We start from the raw sequence: 17074 nt of genomic DNA, 5'->3' as shown, positions 1-17074 counted from the left end.
TCCTCTCTCCCCCTCTCTCTCTCTCTCCTCTCTCCCCCTCTCTCTCCTCCTCTCTCTCCCCCTCTCTCTCCTCTCTCTCTCTCCCCCCCTCCTCCCCTCTCTCCCCCCTCTCCCCTCTCCCTCTGCCCCGCGCGCACTGCACTGTGGTCCAGGACGCACAGACGCAAAGAGCGGACGAGGCATCGCACCGGCGCCGCGTCTCTCCGTCCGATCCCCGCGCGGAGAGAACAACTGTCCGCGGAAAGGACGCGCGTGGCTCGGCTTCACTCCAGGAGGATTTGCTCGCACTTTTGGGACTTAAAGGAGGTTATTTTCGATCCGCGCGGAGTCTTTTCGATGGATTTGAGCGCGTCGGAAGCTCTCGTGGGGGAATTAAAGGGCTTTTAAGTGACTTTGGAGTTGCGCATGGAGCGGAAGATGGGGCTCGCGGCGCTTTACGCCGGACTCACGCTTTTGGGTGAGTTTAATCACATGCAACGCTTTTCATTTCATAAGGTTTGGGGATTTTGAAAATGTGAAACAGAAAGAGAAAAGCGAAAAGGACTAACCAGATCTACCCAGGACTAGACATTGAAAATACTCAGAAAGTGGTTTAAATGTGAGTCAACTGTAATCCAAGACTGAACCGGGTCTAAACCAGGACTGTGCCTATTAGACAAAGGGAATAATCCAGGATTAAACCAAGTTTAACTTTGGACTAAGTCAGAACTTTACTAGGATTTACAAACTGTCTGTTATTGGGCTTCAGGAGTAAAGTGGGTCCAAACCGGCTTTAAACCGATTCTAAACCGGCTTTAAACCGGACTCTGATCCAAGACTTGAGAACTTCAAATAAACATCTCAAACAAGCCAAACAGAATCTGCAAATACAGCACAGATTCCCCTCTGAAGCCGCAGCAGCGGGTCACGCACAGGCGCTGATCCCGGGCGCGGAGCGGACCGGAGCGCGCTCTCTCCTCCCGGGGCCCGGGGCCCGGGGCACGGGCTCTGTCGCTCGCACTGAGCCCTGGCGCGCTCGAACGTGCCTTAATGCAATCCATATAAAGTTACATACTATATCTTTCTTTGAGGCAAAGGAGTAAACAACTCCACAAAAATACAGAAAGTATTTGGAATGCTTGTGTATGTTTAAGGTGCTTCTAGTTGGCTGTAGATGGATAGTTAAGGTGGATGCTTTGTATTTTAAAATCCATGCACTTCTATCTTAAAATTCTCCATGCGTACTATTAATGCATGTATAATTCAAAGTAATGATAATATAATGTGTGGCTGTGAATGATTGTTCTGGAGCAGTCCCAGTGCGATCAGGACTTATGATGATCCACATATTCACACACTTGTGTAAATAATTAAACCGCCAAAAATATCATGCAAAGTATTAAGTTCACATTTTGATGGCTTTTCTCAGAGAAGTGGGAAAGTGAATATTTAGTCAGATTGAACCTTCTTTGGGTTTAAACTTGACATGATCATGACATTTCAATATTGACAGTAAGTGGATCATAAACCACTGTGAGAACAGCTGCCCTGGGACAGAATCACAAAGATGTGGCTGTGTTTAAGTGCCAACAGCTTCTGCTCACAAAAGTCACACACACTTCACTTCGATGGCACCAGTGGCGCTGGTGGTACAAAATATAGAGGAGGGTATATGACATGACCGTGTTTTTGTTTTTTTTTAATGTCCAAATTTGAATATTTAACATTGACTGTATGATACATATTTTAAATCCACATTTGCAACTGAATTAATGAAGGAAACACACTTTATTTCCACTTTTGTTAATGATAAAACAATGACTTAGAGGCAGATTGCAGATTACATTTGTGCGAAAATACATTTGACATACAATTATATTTTACACTTTATAAAATATCAGATTGAAAAGAGCAACTTAAAATAAAATTAGTGTCACTGTCACTTACAGTGCAGAGTAACATTACTACATCATAAAACACAACATTTTTCTGGTGTTTGATAAAACAGCTTCAGTGGCATTAGTGACTCTGAACTACATGTGCAACATTTACATTTTTATATTTAATCATCACAGACATTATTATTGCTGTTGGAAAGTTGTTCTTAAAAACATGTCATTTATAACTTTCTTTCATGGGTTTTCTAATAACAAAAGCATATTTTTATGAATAGAAGTGAAAGATACTTAATGCTTAGCGTTAGCTTTATCCAGGTAATAAACTAAAAAACACTCCTCTTTAGTGTGTTTGTTGTCATGGTAACGGAGCACAGAGTTTGACAGACACATGTCTCGGCTCGGATTGATATGAAATCAGCCGCTTTCACTTCAACAGGAATAAAGCAGCCACAGTGGAGCAGCTCATCCTGAGTCCTTTTGGATGTACTTTTGTCACAGACTCTGTAGATGCAGTTTTAAGACTTAGACACAGAAAACACAGGGCGTGGCACTTCCTGTAGGCGCACATGTCTGTGTCACAGCGTAAACAGCGTAGCTCCATGAAGTAACTACTACGTTCAAAAGGACGCTCGAGACAGCGCCCATCAGTTACGTCACTGTGGCTTTTGCCATAGTGACTAGTCACTTTTGATTGAGATTTGATTGGCTAAAAATCCCCATTGCTTTTCTATGAGGCTTTTCAAACTGCCCCACGGGAACCAAAGAGACGCAGGCTGCGCAGCAAATAATATCATATATATATATCTATTTATAGATACATATATGTATATACATTATTATTTTACACATTTACACTGATAAGAATATACAATATTCCTGAATAAATTATATTGTTTTTAGACAAAGAGTTAGTCAGGTTGAACAGCGGGTCCTCCTCGAGTCCCCTGGTCCTCCTCGAGTCCCCTGGTCCTTCCCTGGTCCTCCTCGAGTCCCCTGGTCCTCCTCGAGTCCCCTGGTCCTCCTCGAGTCCCCTGGTCCTTCCCTGGTCCTCCTCGAGTCCAGCATAGAGCTCCTAAAGAGCAGGTCAGATGTGCACAAACCTGGATTTCTAATTGTTTCTAGTGACACTGAGGCTGAAGCCCCCTCAGCCTGCAGACCCCCGCCTCACACAGGCCCCTGCAGGCTGAAGCCCCCTCAGCCTGCAGACCCCCGCCTCACACAGGCCCCTGCAGGCTGAAGCCCCCTCAGCCTGCAGACCCCCGCCTCACACAGGCCCCTGCAGGCTGAAGCCCCCTCAGCCTGCAGACCCCCGCCTCACACAGGCCCCTGCAGGCTGAAGCCCCCTGCAGACCCCCGCCTCACACAGGCCCCTGCAGGCTGAAGCCCCCTGCAGACCCCCGCCTCACACAGGCCCCTGCAGGCTGAAGCCCCCTCAGCCTGCAGACCCCCTCTCACACAGGCCCCTGCAGGCTGAAGCCCCCTCAGCCTGCATACCCCCGCCTCACACAGGCCCCTGCAGGCTGAAGCCCCCTGCAGACCCCCGCCTCACACAGGCCCCTGCAGGCTGAAGCCCCCTCAGCCTGCAGACCCCCTCTCACACAGGCCCCTGCAGGCTGAAGCCCCCTCAGCCTGCAGACCCCCGCCTCACACAGGCCCCTGCAGGCTGAAGCCCCCTCAGCCTGCAGACCCCCTCTCACACAGGCCCCTGCAGGCTGAAGCCCCCTCAGCCTGCATACCCCCGCCTCACACAGGCCCCTGCAGGCTGAAGCCCCCTGCAGACCCCCGCCTCACACAGGCCCCTGCAGGCTGAAGCCCCCTCAGCCTGCAGACCCCCTCTCACACAGGCCCCTGCAGGCTGAAGCCCCCTCAGCCTGCAGACCCCCGCCTCACACAGGCCCCTGCAGGCTGAAGCCCCCTCAGCCTGCAGACCCCCTCTCACACAGGCCCCTGCAGGCTGAAGCCCCCTCAGCCTCCTCTGACATGAGACCAACTTGTGTTTGAGAACAGATATTTCTGATGTAAAGTGCAACATGTATTCAAGAACATTCAAGACTGTGACGTTCATTTACAGCTAAAAACATCAAAGAAGCTGGACTTTCCTGAAGTGTTCCACTTGACTATTTTCACCTGATTTATTTGGGAAGATTAACAAAATGTTTGTGCAAGCACACGGAGGGGCCCGGTCACTGAGGGCCTTTGTGCCCCACACGTGTATGATAGAGCATGAGTGTATGTTCATGTATGTTCATATATGTTCATGTATGTTTATATATGTTCATGTATGTTCATGTATGTTCATGTATGTTTATATATGTTTATATATGTTCATGTATGTTCATGTATGTTCATGTATGTTCATGTATGTTCATGTATGTCCATATATGTTCATATATGTTTATATATGTTCATATATGTTTATATATGTTCATGTATGTTCATGTATGTTCATATATGTTCATGTATGTTCATGTATGTTCATATATGTTCATGTATGTTCATATATGTTCATGTATGTTCATGTATGTTCATATATGTTCATGTATGTTCATGTATGTCCATATATGTTCATATATGTTTATATATGTTCATATATGTTTATATATGTTCATGTATGTTCATGTATGTTCATATATGTTCATGTATGTTCATGTATGTTCATATATGTTCATGTATGTTCATGTATGTCCATATATGTTCATATATGTTTATATATGTTCATATATGTTTATATATGTTCATGTATGTTTATATATGTTCATGTATGTTCATATATGTTTATATATGTTCATGTATGTTCATGTATGTTCATATATGTTCATATATGTTCATGTATGTTCATATATGTTCATGTATGTTCATGTATGTTCATGTATGTTCATATATGTTCATGTATGTTCATGTATGTTCATGTATGTTCATGTATGTTCATATATGTCCATATATGTTCATATATGTTTATATATGTTCATGTATGTTCATGTATGTTCATGTATGTTCATATATGTTCATATATGTTCATGTATGTTCATGTATGTTCATATATGTTTATATATGTTCATGTATGTTCATATATGTTCATATATGTTCATATATGTTCATATATGTTCATGTATGTTCATGTATGTTCATGTATGTTCATATATGTTCATATATGTTTATGTATGTTCATATATGTTCATATATGTTCATGTATGTTCATGTATGTTCATATATGTTCATGTATGTTCATGTATGTTCATGTATGTTCATATATGTTCATATATGTTCATGTATGTTCATATATGTTCATATATGTTCATATATGTTCATATATGTTCATGTATGTTCATATATGTTCATATATGTTCATATATGTTCATATATGTTCATGTATGTTCATGTATGTTCATGTATGTTCATATATGTTCATATATGTTTATGTATGTTCATATATGTTCATATATGTTCATGTATGTTCATGTATGTTCATGTATGTTCATATATGTTCATATATGTTCATATATGTTCATGTATGTTCATATATGTTCATATATGTTCATGTATGTTCATGTATGTTCATGTATGTTCATATATGTTCATATATGTTCATATATGTTCATGTATGTTCATATATGTTCATATATGTTCATGTGTGTTCATGTATGTTCATGTATGTTCATGTATGTTCATGTATGTTCATATATGTTCATGTATGTTCATGTATGTTCATATATGTTTATATGTATGTTCATATATGTTCATATATGTTCATATATGTTCATAAGTACAAACACATAATCTGCTCAAGCTGAATGTTTTCAGCTCGAGATTGTATTTTAGAAGTGGCTCACATTTAATAAATCACCACTAAAATGTAAAGTAAGACTTGAAAATGGACGTGAGTGAAGTTCTGCTCAAATGAAGTTCTGCTCGGACACAACAGATCAACATGTTATTGTTAAATCCAGAACGAAAACAGAACAAATGTGAGCGAGAAAACGAGATGGACGGAAAAATCATAAAGAGAAACAAGCTGTCCCATTTGTGTCTGTCCCGTCTGTGTGTGTCCCGTCTGTGTCTGTCCCGCCTGTGTCTGTCCCGTCTGTGTCTGTCCCATCTGTGTCTGTCCCATCTGTGTCTGTCCCATCTGTGTCTGTCCCGTCTGTGTCTGTCACGTCTGTGTCTGTCCCATCTGTGTCTGTCCCGTCTGTGTCTGTCCCATCTGTGTGTGTCCCATCTGTGTCTGTCCCATCTGTGTCTGTCCCGTCTGTGTCTGTCCCATCTGTGTCTGTCCCATCTGTGTGTGTTTCGTCTGTGTCTGTCCCGTCTGTGTCTGTCCCGTCTGTGTGTGTCCCGTCTGTGTCTGTCCCGTCTGTGTCTGTCCCATCTGTGTCTGTCCCGTCTGTGTCTGTCCCGTCTGTGTCTGTCCCATCTGTGTCAGTCCCATCTGTGTGTGTCCCATCTGTGTCTGTCCCATCTGTGTCTGTCCCGTCTGTGTGTGTCCCATCTGTGTCTGTCCCATCTGTGTGTGTCCCGTCTGTGTCTGTCCCGTCTGTGTCTGTCACGTCTGTGTGTGTCACGTCTGTGTCTGTCACGTCTGTGTGTGTCCCGTCTGTGTCTGTCCCATCTGTGTCTGTCCCATCTGTGTCTGTCCCGTCTGTGTCTGTCCCGTCTGTGTCTGTCACGTCTGTGTGTGTCACGTCTTTGTGTGTCCCGTCTGTGTCTGTCCCATCTGTGTCTGTCCCATCTGTGTGTGTCCCGTCTGTGTCTGTCCCGTCTGTGTCTGTCACGTCTGTGTGTGTCCCGTCTGTGTCTGTCCCATCTGTGTCTGTCCCATCTGTGTCTGTCCCGTCTGTGTCTGTCCCGTCTGTGTCTGTCACGTCTGTGTCTGTCCCGTCTGTGTCTGTCCCATCTGTGTGTGTCCCGTCCTGTGTCTGTCCCGTCTGTGTCTGCCCCGTCTGTGTCTGTCCCGTCTGTGTGTGTCCCGTCTGTGTCTGTCCCGTCCTGTGTCTGTCCCGTCTGTGTCTGTCCCGTCTGTGTCTGTCCCGTCTGTGTGTGTCCCGTCTGTGTCTGTCCTGTCCTGTGTCTGTCCTGTCTTGTGTCTGTCCTGTGTCTGTCCTGTCTTGTGTCTGTCCTGTGTGTGTCCCGTCTGTGTCTGTCCTGTCCTGTGTGTGTCCCATCTGTGTCTGTCCCATCCCGTGTCACTCCCGTCTGTGTCTGTCCTGTCCTGTGTGTGTCCCATCCCTCATCTCTCACCTGTCCCAGTGTCTTGTAAAAAAGTCAGTTTTTCCATTTTTGAAATGTTTCAAGTTCAGTCAGTCTGGTCCTTGATGGGGCCTCTTGATGGGGCCTCTTGATGGGGCCTCTTGATGGGGCCTCTTGATGGGACCTCTTGATGGGGCCTCTTGATGGGGCCTCTTGATGGGGCCTCTTGATGATGGGACCTCTTGATGGGGCCTCTTGATGGGGCCTCTTGATGGGACCTCTTGATGGGGCCTCTTGATGGGGCCTCTTGATGATGGGACCTCTTGATGGGGCCTCTCGATGATGGGACCTCTTGATGGGGCCTCTTGATGGGGCCTCTTGATGGGGCCTCTTGATGGGACCTCTTGATGGGGCCTCTTGATGGGGCCTCTTGATGGGGCCTCTTGATGGGGCCTCTTGATGGGGCCTCTTGATGGGGCCTCTTGATGATGGGACCTCTTGATGGGGCCTCTTGATGGGGCCTCTTGATGGGACCTCTTGATGGGGCCTCTTGATGGGACCTCTTGATGGGGCCTCTTGATGGGGCCTCTTGATGATGGGACCTCTTGATGGGGCCTCTTGATGGGGCCTCTTGATGGGACCTCTTGATGGGGCCTCTTGATGGGGCCTCTTGATGGGACCTCTTGATGGGGCCTCTTGATGGGACCTCTTGATGGGGCCTCTTGATGGGACCTCTTGATGGGGCCTCTTGATGGGACCTCTTGATGGGGCCTCTTGATGGGGCCTCTTGATGGGGCCTCTTGATGGGGCCTCTTGATGGGACCTCTTGATGGGGCCTCTTGATGGGGCCTCTTGATGGGGCCTCTTGATGGGGCCTCTTGATGGGGCCTCTTGATGGGACCTCTTGATGGGGCCTCTTGATGGGGCCTCTTGATGGGGCCTCTTGTTGGGGCCTCTTGATGGGACCTCTTGATGGGGCCTCTTGATGGGGCCTCTTGATGGGGCATCTTGATGGGGCCCCTCCATGACTAGAGTCCTACATCTGAGAGACACTTTTAAAGTCAAATGGAATATCAGTGTTGGAGCCTGATCTCAGATCAGTCTTTATGAACTGTAAACACTCCCATTCTTCTTTCTCCCATTTTTGTTTTGAAGCTCAGTAATAATTGTATAGTTTAGAGTTCCACTAGATTCCACTGGAGAGATCTGATTTAGTCAATATTTCAGTCAAAGAGCTGGTGTTCTGACCCCAGCCTCTGACCCCAGCCTCTGACCCCAGCCTCTGACCCCTGCCTCTGACCTGAGCCTCTGACCCCTGCCTCTGACCCCAGCCTCTGACCCCAGCCTCTGACCCCTGCCTCTGACCCCTGCCTCTGACCCCTGCCTCTGACCTGAGCCTCTGACCCCAGCCTCTGACCTGAGCCTCTGACCCCAGCCTCTCACCTGAGCCTCTGACCCCAGCCTCTGACCCCTGCCTCTGACCTGAGCCTCTGACCCCAGTCTCTGACCTGAGCCTCTGACCCCAGCCTCTGACCCCTGCCTCTGACCTGAGCCTCTGACCCCAGCCTCTGACCTAAGCCTCTGACCACAGCCTCTGACCCCTGCCTCTGACCCCTGCCTCTGACCCCAGCCTCTGACCTGAGCCTCTGACCCCAGCCTCTGACCTGAGCCTCTGACCCCAGCCTCTGACCCCTGCCTCTGACCTGAGCCTCTGACCCCAGCCTCTGACCTGAGCCTCTGACCCCAGCCTCTGACCTGAGCCTCTGACCACAGCCTCTGACCCCTGCCTCTGACCCCAGCCTCTGACCCCTGCCTCTGACCTGATTCTCTGACCCCAGCCTCTGACCTGATTCTCTGACCCCAGCCTCTGACCTGAGCCTCTGACCCCAGCCTCTGACCCCTGCCTCTGACCTGAGCCTCTGACCCCAGCCTCTGACCCCTGCCTCTGACCCAAGCCTCTGACCTGAGCCTCTGACCCCAGCCTCTGACCCCTGCCTCTGACCCCTGCCTCTGACCCCTGCCTCTGACCCCTGCCTCTGACCTGAGCCTCTGACCCCAGCCTCTGACCCCTGCCTCTGACCCCTGCCTCTGACCCCTGCCTCTGACCTGAGCCTCTGACCCCAGCCTCTGACCCCTGCCTCTGACCTGAGCCTCTGACCCCTGCCTCTGACCTGAGCCTCTGACCCGAGCCTCTGACCCCAGCCTCTGACCCCTGCCTCTGACCCCAGCCTCTGACCCCAGCCTTTGTTTGACCCCTCAAGCATTTCCACCGCATTAAGTGGAGAAAAATACATTTTGTTCAGTTTTGTTTCAGATTGTGAGTGTGGTCATCTGGACACTTCACAAAATCAAGACGTTTTGACTTTCATCTGAAAGTCATTTTCAATCTGCAGACCTGGTCTGAGATGTTTATGCTTCTCTGAGCTGTGTAAATTCCAGCCCTGTAATGGGCCATAGAAATCCTCTTGTTTGCGGACTCTTGATGAGCATGAAAACGCTCTGTAAACTGTTGGTAAATTGAACCTTAAATGACCGTTTCTGTTGAAAGAGGATTCTCTTTTCACCGTCTGTGGCAAACAAAGAGTTATTTTAACACAATTGATTTTTTTTGTCTGTCAAACACAGTCACTCGCTCTGATATATGTGTGTGACCTTCAGCTCTGACCACAGCAAACACCATGGCATCCAGTGAGTCATTGTTCCTCACACATATATTCATTGTGTCATTGTTCCTCACACAGATCTTCAGTGTGTCATTGTTCCTCACACAGATCTTCAGCGTGTCATTGTTCCTCACACAGCTCTTCAGTGTCATTGTTCCTCACACAGATCTTCAGTGTGTCATTGTTCCTCACACAGATCTTCAGTGTGTCATTGTTCCTCACACAGATCTTCAGTGTGTCATTGTTCCTCACACAGATCTTCAGTGTGTCATTGTTCCTCACACAGATCTTCAGTGTGTCATTGTTCCTCACACAGATCTTCAGTGTGTCATTGTTCCTCACACAGATCTTCAGTGTGTCATTGTTCCTCACACAGATCTTCAGTGTGTCATTGTTCCTCACACAGATCTTCAGTGTGTCATTGTTCCTCACACAGATCTTCAGCGTGTCATTGTTCCTCACACACATCTTCAGTGTGTCATTGTTCCTCACACACATCTTCAGTGTGTCATTGTTCCTCACACAGATCTTCAGTGTGTCATTGTTCCTCACACAGATCTTCAGTGTGTCATTGTTCCTCACACAGATCTTCAGTGTGTCATTGTTCCTCACACAGATCTTCAGTGTGTCATTGTTCCTCACACAGATCTTCAGTGTGTCATTGTTCCTCACACAGATCTTCAGTGTGTCATTGTTCCTCACACAGATCTTCAGTGTGTCATTGTTCCTCACACAGATCTTCAGTGTGTCATTGTTCCTCACACAGATCTTCAGTGTGTCATTGTTCCTCACACAGATCTTCAGTGTGTCATTGTTCCTCACACACAGATCTTGAGTACATTAGTTTCTTCTTCTCTGCTCGATGCCAATGATCTGACCCTTCTAAAACACACTGACATCTTTTCCATGACCACGGGATTTGTTTTTCCACATGGTTGTTTCAGAATTGCCTCTAGACTAGAACTTCATCTTTACCGGAGCTCTTCAGTTAATAACTACATGTTGTAAAAGTATGAAGTAGTGCACCCACAAATCAGATCCTATAATCTGGTGGAATTTTAGATGAATGAATCCAATATAATAACCTACAGCAGGGTCACTATAGTAACTATAGTAACTATTGTAACTGTGTATCATGATATGATAATGACATAGTAACTATAGTAACTATAGTAACTATAGAAACTATAGAACGTACACAATGTAATGTCAAGAACATAATTGTTGCTGCATAAAAACACATTTCTAGACACAAGTACAGTACTTATTGTAACTGGATCATCTTCTTCTCTGTAATGAACTAATGAACTGATGCTGGGTAACAATGATGGTGAATGATGGTGAATGATGGTGAATGATGGTGAATGATGATGAATGATGGTGAATGATGGTGAATGATGGTGAATGATGATGAATGATGGTGAATGATGATGAATGATGGTGAATGATGATGAATGATGATGAATGATGGTGAATGATGGTGAATGATGGTGAATGATGATGAATGATGGTGAATGATGATGAATGATGGTGAATGATGATGAATGATGGTGAATGATGGTGAATGATGGTGAATGATGGTGAATGATGATGAATGATGGTGAATGATGATTAATGATGGTGAATGATGGTGAATGATGATAAATGATGGTGAATGATGGTGGATGGTGGTGAATGATGATGAATGATGATGAATGATGGTGAATGATGATAAATGATGATAAATGATGGTGAATGATGGTGGATTGTGGTGAATGATGATGAATGATGATAAATGATGGTGAATGATGATGAATGATGGTGAATGATGGTGAATGATGATAAATGATGGTGAATGATGGTGGATGGTGGTGAATGATGATGAATGATGATGAATGATGGTGAACGATGGTGAATGATGGTGAATGATGATGAATGATGGTGAATGATGGTGAATGATGATAAATGATGATAAATGATGGTGAATGATGGTGGATGGTGGTGAATGATGATGAATGATGATGAATGATGATAAATGATGATAAATGATGGTGAATGATGGTGAATGATGGTGAATGATGATGAATGATGATAAATGATGATAAATGATGATAAATGATGGTAAATGATGGTGAATGATGGTGAATGATGATGAATGATGATAAATGATGATGAATGGTGGTGAATGATGATGAATGATGATGAATGATGGTGAACGATGGTGAACGATGATGAACGATGATGAACGATGATGAATGGTGGTGAATGGTGGTGAATGATGATGAATGGTGGTGAATGATGATGAATGATGGTGAACGGTGGTGAATGATGGTGATTGATGGTGAATGATGATAAATGATGATAAATGATGATAAATGATGGTAAATGATGGTGAATGATGGTGAATGATGATGAATGATGATAAATGATGATGAATGATGGTGAATGGTGGTGAATGATGATGAATGATGATGAATGATGGTGAACGATGGTGAACGATGATGAACGATGATGAACGATGATGAATGGTGGTGAATGGTGGTGAATGATGATGAATGGTGGTGAATGATGATGAATGATGATGAATGATGATAAATGATGATGAATGATGATAAATGATGATAAATGATGATGAATGATGGTGAATGATGGTGAATGATGATGAATGATGATAAATGATGATGAATGATGATAAATGATGATAAATGATGATGAATGATGGTGAATGATGGTGAATGATGGTGAATGATGATAAATGATGATAAATGATGGTGAATGGTGGTGAATGATGATGAATGATGATGAATGATGGTGAACGATGGTGAATGATGATGAATGGTGGTGAATGATGGTGAATGATGATGAATGGTGGTGAATGGTGGTAAATGGTGGTGAATGATGATGAATAATGGTGAATGATGGTGAATGATGGTGAATGATGATGAATGATGGTGAATGATGGTGAATGATGATTAATGATGGTGAATGATGGTGAATGATGGTGAATGATGGTGAATGATGGTGAATGGTGGTGAATGGTGGTGAATGATGATAAATGATGATGAATGGTGGTGAATGATGGTGAATGGTGGTGAATGATGGTGAATGGTGGTGAATGATGATAAATGATGATGAATGGTGATGAATGGTGGTGAATGATGATAAATGATGATGAATGGTGGTGAATGATGGTGAATGGTGGTGAATGATGGTGAATGGTGGTGAATGGTGGTGAATGATGGTGAATGGTGGTGAATGATGGTGAATGGTGGTGAATGATGATGAATAATGGTGAATGATTATGAATGGTGGTGAATGATGGTGAATGGTGGTGAATGATGGTGAATGGTGGTGAATGATGGTGAACGATGGTGAACGATGATGAATAATGGTGAATGATGATGAATGGTGGTGAATGATGGTGAATGGTGGTGAATGATGGTGAATGGTGGTGAATGATGATGAATGGTGGTGAATGGTGGTGAATGATGATGAATAATGGTGAATGATGATGAATGGTGGTGAATGATGATGAATGATGGTGAATGATGATTAATGATGGTGAATGATGATGAATGATGGTGAATGATGATTAATGATGGTGAATGATGGTGAATGATGGTGAATGGTGGTGAATGATGGTGAATGGTGGTGAATGATGGTGAATGGTGGTGAATGATGATGAATGATGGTGAATGATGGTGAATGGTGGTGAATGATGGTGAACGATGATGAATAATGGTGAATGATGATGAATGGTGGTGAATGATGGTGAATGATGGTGAATGGTGGTGAATGATGGTGAATGGTGGTGAATGGTGGTGAATGATGGTGAATAATGGTGAATAATGGTGAATGATGATGAATGGTGGTGAATGGTGGTGAATGATGGTGAACGATGGTGAATGATGATGAATAATGGTGAATGATGATGAATAGTGGTGAGTGATGGTGAATGATGATGAATGGTGGTGAATGGTGGAGAATGATGGTGAATGGTGATGAATGGTGGTGAATGATGATGAATGATGGTGAATGGTGGTGAATGATGGTGAATGATGGTGAATGATGATGAATGATGATGAATGGTGAGTGGGTCCAGCTCGCCTCATACGGTCCCTCATCTGCCTGAAGAGTGGGTCCAGTTCACCTCAGTCGGTCCCTCATCTGCCTGAAGAGTGGGTCCAGCTCGACTCAGACGGTCCCTCTTCTGCCTGAAGAGTGGGTCCAGTTCGCCTCAGTCGGTCCCTCATCTGCCTGAAGAGTGGGTCCAGCTCCAGTCTCCCTCGTGTCCGTCTGTGAGAGTCGGATATCTCCTTCACTGGAACTCCTCCAGGTTTCTACGCTTTTTTTCCAAAGAGGTTTTTTTGTACTTTTTCCTGGCCGAGAAGGAGAGTCTAAGGACAGAGGACCCTGGGACATCGTCCCTCGCCACCACAGACATTGTCTGACTCCATCGCCACCACAGACATTGTCTGACTTCATCGCCACCACAGACATTGTTGATTCATTTCTCCCTGTGGCCCTCAGAGGCAACTGTTGTTGTGATTTTGGGCCTTACAAAAATAAATTGATTTGATTTGATTTGAATGGTGGTGAATGATGGTGGTCTCCTGAGTTTTACTGTGTGGTCATGTACTGGCCCCGGCATGGATCTGGGCCAATCAGAAGTGAGGGTCTGGGCTTGGCTTGCCCATGCCCTCGTCCTCATTGGGCTGGGCATTGATCTCACATGCTGTTTTAGATATTGATCTGAGTTTTAAAGTAACAGCAAACCCATGTGTCTAAGATAAGATAAGGTTAGATAAAATAAGCCTCTATTTGTCCACACAATGGGAAATTTCCAGTGTTGCAACACAAGTGGGTACAGAAGTAAAAGAACAGATAACTTATAGAAAAAAAAAAACAACTCTTAATAGAAAGCTTTTGTAAAAAAGTCTTATAAAAAACCTCTTATATTCTTCATAAAAAGTTAAATACAAATAATAATAATAGTAACAAAAGTAACACCCTTATTTACAGCAGTTATATGGACGGAGAACATTGCACCAATATGATGATGATGATGATAAGATAATGACAGTATTGCACATGAATATGACATTATTGCACATGATTATGTCAGTATTGCACATGGGTATGACAGTATTGCACATGGGTATGACAGTATTGCACATGGGTATGACAGTATTGCACATGGGTATGACAGTATTGCAAATGATTATGACAGTATTGCACATGATTAGGTCAGTATTGCACATGGGTATGTCAAACAGAAATGCACATGATTATGTCAGTATTGCACATGGGTATGACAGTATTGCAAATGATTATGACAGTATTGCACATGGGTATGACAGTATTGCACATGGATATGACAGTATTTCACATGATTATGTCAGTATTGCACATGATTATGTCAGTATTGCACATGGGTATGTCAGTATTGCACAAGGGTATGCCAGTATTGCATATGGGTATGACATTATTGCACATGGGCATGTCAATATTGCACATTGGTATGTCAGTATTGCACAAGGGTATGACAGTATTGCACATGGGTAGACAGTATTGCACATGGGCATGTCAGTATTGCACATGGGTGTGTCAGTATTGCACATGGGTATGACAGTATTGCACATGGCTATGACAGTATTGCACATGGGTATGTCAGTATTGCACATGGGTATGACAGTATTGCACATGGGTATGACAGTATTGCACATGGGTATGACAGTATTGCACATGGGTATGTCAGTATTGCACATGGGTATGTCAGTATTGCACATGGGTATGTCAGTATTGCACATGGGTATGACAGTATTGCACTTGGCTATGACAGTGTTTGTTGTAGAGAGTGACAGCAGCAGAAGGACAGACTGTGAAACGTCTCCTTCACACAGCGAGGGTGGATCAGTCACTGAAGCTGCTCTCCAGAGCGGACAGAGTCTATAAGAGTATGTAATGTACACGTATACGAGTTAGTATGTATGTAATACGTGATTATAGTTTGTGTCAATGCCATGGACGGAGCCAGGCCCTGGCTTTTGGGCTTGAGCCCCGGATCTTTTTGCAAAAGCCCCGGATCTTTTAATCTTTTAAAAATGTAACATGACGTCACTAAGTGGTTAGCGCAACAGGTAGAGTGCTGGGTCGGGACACGGGGGACCAGGGTTGGGACACGGGGGACCTGGTTTGGGACACGGGGGACCTGGTTTGGGACACGGGGAACCAGGGATGAATCCAGCAGTGGCTTCACTTTAATCATGTCGTTCTTTTCATATTTAAATGTGAAACGTGTCATTTGTGCAGAGTGGAGGGTCACTTTGAAAGGTTATTGTCTGTAACTGCACTAAAACCACATCATATTGGCCAGAATGAACCCCCTCCCTTTCTTTTTGGGCTAAGCCCCAGATGTTTAGAATGTCTGTCTCCGCCTCTGGTCAATGCTCTGTGTGCACTATGTGGCAATGCACATTATAATCAGAAATATCTATTACAGCATAGATCAGAACTATACAGGGGAATAATATCTAACTTATATAGGTGCATCAATAATCTAGACTTAATGTACTTAATATAGTAAAAATAAATGGGAAAGAGAAGGTAACTTTGTTTTGACAGACGAAGAGTGGGAAAGTGTCCAGTGTCTGGACGTCGCAGTGGAAGACCACTGTTAGATCATACCAGAAGCACAGGAGAACATCGAGATCAGATAAAGAATGAAAAACAAGCATTAAAAAAGGTTCATGCCAAAAACACGCCGTAACACTCAGTAGATGGTGCTACTCGCCTGGAGATCATCTGATATTAAACCTAAATCCCACATTTACATGTCATGAACTTTACAGAGAACAGCTCCAAAGAGTAGAAGCTGCTTTGAGCGACACATGCATAGCTCTTCTTCTGCAGGGGTCTCACGCCCTCTTGTTCTTCTTCTGCAGGGGTCTCACGCCCTCTTGTTCTTCTTCTGCAGGGGTCTCACACCCTCTTGCTCTTCTTCTGCAGGGGTCTCACACCCTCTTGCTCTTCTTCTGCAGGGGTCTCACACCCTCGTGCTCTTCTTCTGCAGGGGTCTCACACCCTCTTGCTCTTCTTCTGCAGGGGTCTCACACTCTCTTGCTCTTCTTCTGCAGGGGTCTCACACCCTCTTGCTCTTCTTCTGCAGGGGTCTCACACCCTCTTGCTCTTCTTCTGCAGGGGTCTCACACCCTCTTGCTCTTCTTCTGCAGGGGTCTCACACTCTCTTGCTCTTCTTCTGCAGGGGTCTCACACCCTCTTGCTCTTCTTCTGCAGGGGTCTCACACTCTCTTGCTCTTCTTCTGCAGGGGTCTCACACCCTCTTGCTCTTCTTCTGCAGGGGTCTCACAC

The 17074-nt window shown here is 44.9% G+C and overlaps 1 protein-coding gene across 1 annotated transcript in view; it reads left to right on the top strand.

Moving 5' to 3' along the window:
- Positions 1-294: 294 nt before the first annotated feature.
- The window catches only part of gfra1a (gdnf family receptor alpha 1a), a 240800-nt gene continuing 224020 nt past the window's right edge, over positions 295-17074 (top strand). Inside the window, exon 1 of the mRNA XM_072436743.1 lies at positions 295-457. Coding sequence (XP_072292844.1) covers positions 406-457 — 52 coding nt within the window. The 5' untranslated portion in view covers positions 295-405. The remainder of the gene's footprint in view (positions 458-17074) is intronic.

This window comes from Eucyclogobius newberryi, unplaced genomic scaffold (assembly GCF_026437365.1).
Source record: "Eucyclogobius newberryi isolate DKJ021-1_F unplaced genomic scaffold, fEucNew1.0.hap1 SCAF_8, whole genome shotgun sequence".
NCBI lineage: Eukaryota > Metazoa > Chordata > Actinopteri > Gobiiformes > Gobiidae > Eucyclogobius > Eucyclogobius newberryi.
Note: the sequence above shows the minus strand (reverse complement) of the source record. Positions and strands in the feature narration are given on the sequence as shown.